The following is a 5,080-nucleotide window of genomic DNA, read 5'->3' on the forward strand; positions in this document are numbered from 1 at the left end:
GGAAGCAGTGTCAAATTGACCATCACAGTAGAGCAAAAGTAAAACGAGATGAAACTCTTGATCAGTATACACTACTTTCATCATACTGGAGCATATGGTCTCCCGGTTTCGCGCACAACCGCAGGTTCCGGGCTCGGATCAGCTGCTCATGGCAGGCACGCGGTCAGCTGGTGAAGGCCGACAGCTCTGGCGGCCGACGCCCTGCGACGAGTGGTGGCCGCTGCCGCCGCCGCTGCTACTGTATATAAACACGGACCTGGCGCCTCACAGAGTACAGCAGCACCGTCATTCGACTTGCTTCTTTCTCTTAGCTCACAACATGAAATTTCTGGTAAGTTGCAGTCTCTCATATCACATGAAATAGAGGACGGCCACTGTATCATCTAATAAATGCCCTCAGTCATCGTACGTTTGTCAGTGAATGTGTACGTACTTCGCGTAACTATTAATGCTACCTGTGAGTTTATGAAAACTGCATTTTGCAATATTTGTGCCGGAACAACAGCATGTAAAGAAACAAGAAAGATATTGGCCAACAAATTGCGAACGACTGTAGAAACTGGTAACTGAGTGAGAGATAAATAAATACTGGACAGTTAATTCAAGAATAAGCAGGCAAATTCTTTATGAGTGGGCAGGATGGGAGATTATTATTATTATTGTATTATAATGACGCTGGTATTTACATAACAGAGCTCTTCGAACATTTTATGTAAACATTATTAGCATGAATAATGGGTGAAAAGTATTAGTGACTTTGAATTACTAAATCAAACGTTACACACTCGGAAAGTACTGGAATCTAAACTGTACGATGAGCCGAGATCAGTAACATACCTGTTAAAAACAAAATGAAATAAAATAAAATATAGTAATACAAATTTCGTTGCACAGTTGTTGATGGTCCACGTTTGGATTACACCCAATCGGCAAATTTCGCTACAGGGAATGATAATGCAATCTAAACAGAGATATAGTCTATATAGATCATGCAGCAATATCTGCACGTTTAACAATAGATAGTTATTGCGACTTTCTACTACTGTATGATGTCATAGTAAGAACAGTTTATCGTGAATAATATTTTTTTCTTATACCTCTGATAATGGAATGTAGTCAAATTAAATCGGGTGATGCTGAGGGAATTAGATTAGGAAATGAGACACTTCAAGTAGTAAAGGAGTTTTGCTATTTAGGAAGTAAAATAACTGATGATGGTCGAAGTAGAGAGGATATAAAATGTAGACTGGCAATGGCAAGGAAAGCGTTTCTGAAGAAGAGAAATTTGTTAACATCGAATATAGATTTATGTATCAGGAAGTCGTTTCTGAAAGTATTTGTTTGGAGTGTAGCCATGTATGGAAGTGAAACATGGACGATAACTAGTTTGGACAAGAAGAGAATAGAAGCTTTCGAAATGTGGTGCTACAGAAGAATACTGAAGATATGGTGGATAGATCACGTAACTAATGAGGAGGTATTGAATAGGATTGGGGGGAAGAGAAGTTTGTGGCACAACTTGACTAGAAGAAGGGATCGGTTGGTAGGACATGTTTTGAGGCATCAAGGGATCACAAATTTAGCGTTGGAGGGCAGCGTGGAGGGTAAAAATCGTAGAGGGAGACCGAGAGATGAGTACACTAAGCAGAATCAGAAGGATGTAGGTTGCAGTAGGTACTGGGAGATGAAGAAGCTTGCACAAGATAGAGTAGCATGGAGAGCTGCATCAAACCAGTCTCAGGACTGAAGACAACAACAACAACATACCTCTGCTGGGATGTTTTCATGTTTTTGGGAGGTAATGAGACGACCATAACTAATAGCAAACAGAACTGACTTCCCAGTGCACAGTAAGCTCGAGTAGCTCTCATCTGGTAAGCCTTCTAGATATTTCAGCTCACATTTTTTTTTTTATACTGTGGCCTTCAGTGCCAGAACTTATTACAGAAATCTGCATAAATTCTATAAAAGTGGTGTCTATAAATGGAGTAATAACAGTAAATAAGTTTTTTTCGCAAAGAATGCACCGGTGGTAGATGTATTTATGCTTGAGGCGAATGTGTTGCTACGTCTCGACTCAGTATCCCCTTCATTAAGTACTACACCTGTAAAGACATTGAAAATCATGGCGAATGTGTTACTACGTCTCGACTCAGTATCTCCTTCATTAAGAACTGATACCTGTAAAGACATTGAAAATCATGCAGAGTTGCAGGCGTTTTTCGACAGTAGCTTGTCGTTATTGATTGATTGGTAAGATATATCTCTAACTTGTGGGTGGTTTCCCTATTTCTCAGATGGAAAGCACACACTTGTATCTTTGATGGGTTTGGTTTAGGTTGGGGCGTGAGTCGTGCTTGGGTAGCTCAGTTGGTAGAGCACTTGCCCGCGAAAGGCAAAGGTCCCTAGTTTCGAGTTTCGGTCCGGCCAGGACGTTTCAGATCAGCGCACACTTCGCTGCAGAGTGAAAATCTCATTCTGGAAACATTCCCTAGGCTGTGGATAAGCCATGTCTGCACAATATCCTTCCTTTCAGGAGGCCTTGTTCTGCAAGGTTCGCAGGAGAGCTTATGTAAAGTTTGGAAGGTAGGAGACGAGGTACTGGCAGAAGTAAAGCTGTGAGGACGAGGCGTGAGTCGTGCTTGGGTAGCTCAGTTGATAGAGCACTTGCCCGCTAAAGCAAAGGTCCTGAGTTCGAGTCTCGGTCCGGTACACAGTTATAATCTGCCACGAAGTTTCATATCAGAGCACACTCCGCTGCAGAGTGAAAATTTCATTCTGGAAAGATGTATTCAACTTAACAAGTATCGAAGCAGTTACGCCTTGCCGACTACAAGCTAGTTTAAATTTGCCGTCACTTTTATAGTGGTGACCGTAATGCTGTAACGTTTCGGAGGATCAGACAGGAGTGAAATAATCAGCTCATACTTTGGTATAAAGCACTCTTTTTGACAACGCTGTATGAAAGAATGTTGTTCTACGATCAAAGAGGCCGTTCGGTTTAGGGCATTGTTTATAAAACACTTCTTAAGAGGTCAAGAGTTTAATTTTTATATTCACTTCATCTTTCAGAGTCTTCATTTCCATTCTCAGGTCACATCGACAGCGTAACACTGTAAGGGTCCGCCCATTCCCGCAATGTTATTACGTTCCAAGTGACTTTCTAAGCCCGCATCTCCAGGTCGTTCGGCAGCGTTCTCGCTTCCCGCGCCCGGGTTCCCGTGTTCGATTCCCGGCGGGGTCAGGGATTTTCTCTGCCTCGTGATGGTTGGGTGTTGTGTGTTGTTCTTAGGCTAGTTAGGTTTAAGTAGTTCTAAGTTCTAGGGAGCTGATGACCATAGATGTTAAGTCCCATTGTGCTCAGAGCCATTTGAACCATTTTTTTGACTTTCTAATCTGAACGGTTGAGTGATGTACTTGATTGATGTACAGCCGGGACTACAGACATGAGACGGAATTTCCATGTGTTAACGTGTGTAAACTTTGTTACAGAGAGATGGGATATAAGGGGGTATAGCTGTCAACGATGACCAAGTGAATGAGTACACTGCCAATGACTGCGTATAACCGACGGCCGGTCGAGAACGCTGCGGAACATCAAAGTGAAAGACTATTACTGGCCGTCGCTAAAAATGTATATGAAACATAAATAAAATTTTATTGAACTGTTACGTCATTATGTTCTATTAGCACCTAGAAAAACTTGTCAACTGAACTTTGATTGCCATTACCGATCTTCATAGTTAGTCAGGTAATACTTAGGAGAAAAGTATAAGCGTATTATTGTTAACTGTTGTTGTACGTAAAGCAGTAGTAAAGACAGTATTGATTGCAATGGATGAGCAGTCTGGTGTGTTACATATGGATTTTTCGGTTATGCTCGTTTTACTACATTACGATGACCAAAGTAGAGATTAGTTCGCGAGGTATATTTCACTTATTCTGAGCAAGTGGATTATTACTTGACTTCTTTGAATTTTTCTCACGTGTGATTAGAATAGGAAGGCTCTGCAGATGACTTCTCCTGATTAGTCATAGTAAAAGGGAAAAAGTGGAGTCGGAGCCTATAAACGTTTAACAAATGTCGTTTGCGTGCACGGTATTACATTGTTTTAGTTTGGCGCCTGGCTTGTGCTGGTTCCCCCCGTGGCGGTAATTACAACTAGAAACCCTTCACGTTTCAAGTAGGTCGGACGGTGGACAGAACAACTACTCCCGATTATAATAGAAGGCCGACTGGCAAGGGAATCGCCACTACACATATTTGATGACGTTGTTGCATGAGAGTTAAGCAGGAGACCTAACGTTAAAGGATGCTACATGAACGTAAGTTCCAGATATGCGTCAACACTAATAAATTTAAAATTTAGTGACTCGTTACAGGATCATTTGACTAATCAATCAGCGCGTTTATACCGCTCCAGAATACCATATGGGTATTTATGAATTATGTCGCATACCGTAAGTCATAAGAGTTTCAAGCGAGGGAAAAGTAGTTAGCTTGAAAGATAGTAAATAATCAGGGGATACAAGATTTGGCAGAGAAAAAGGAAGGTTTTATAAATTATTTGACGATTTTATGCAACAAGTAACACCGTCATGAAAAGAGCACTCAAGGGAAATAGTCATCAAGGCAGCCAAAGGTAAGAACTCGAAAGGGAGATTAATTGCGATGATAGATCTAAAGGTGAAAAGATTATTCAAGAGAACGTTTATACACAGGACAGAACAAAAATATTAGAAACCCTAGCGACTTAGAATTTAAAAAAGGATGTATTTCCACAGGTGATTGTCTTGGCCGCTTGCGTGGCCGTTGCCTCCTGCCAGGAGACGCGAGAGAAGCGCGGCCTCCTGGGGGCGGGAGTGCTGGCCGCCCCCGGCGCTGTGCTGGCGCCGCGCGTCCTCGCCGCCCCTGCCATAGCCGCCGCCCCCATCGTCGCCGCCCCCGCCATCGCCCACGCCCCTCTGGGCCTGGGCCTGGGCCTGGGTCACCCCATCATCGGCTGAACAGCTTCATGCTAATGTCTTTGTGACTGTGTGTATTTACTGCGTGTCCATAAATAAAGTACCTATAGCCTCA

The 5,080-nt window shown here is 42.6% G+C and overlaps 1 protein-coding gene across 1 annotated transcript; it reads left to right on the forward strand.

Moving 5' to 3' along the window:
* Positions 1-271: 271 nt before the first annotated feature.
* Positions 272-5,080, forward strand: LOC126309509 (cuticle protein 63-like). Its single transcript, XM_049992093.1, has 2 exons — positions 272-331; positions 4,786-5,080. Exons 1-2 carry the CDS (start codon positions 320-322, stop codon positions 5,005-5,007), a joined length of 234 nt encoding a protein of 77 aa, XP_049848050.1. The 5' UTR covers positions 272-319; the 3' UTR covers positions 5,008-5,080.

This window comes from Schistocerca gregaria, chromosome 1, assembly GCF_023897955.1.
Source record: "Schistocerca gregaria isolate iqSchGreg1 chromosome 1, iqSchGreg1.2, whole genome shotgun sequence".
Lineage (NCBI taxonomy): Eukaryota > Metazoa > Arthropoda > Insecta > Orthoptera > Acrididae > Schistocerca > Schistocerca gregaria.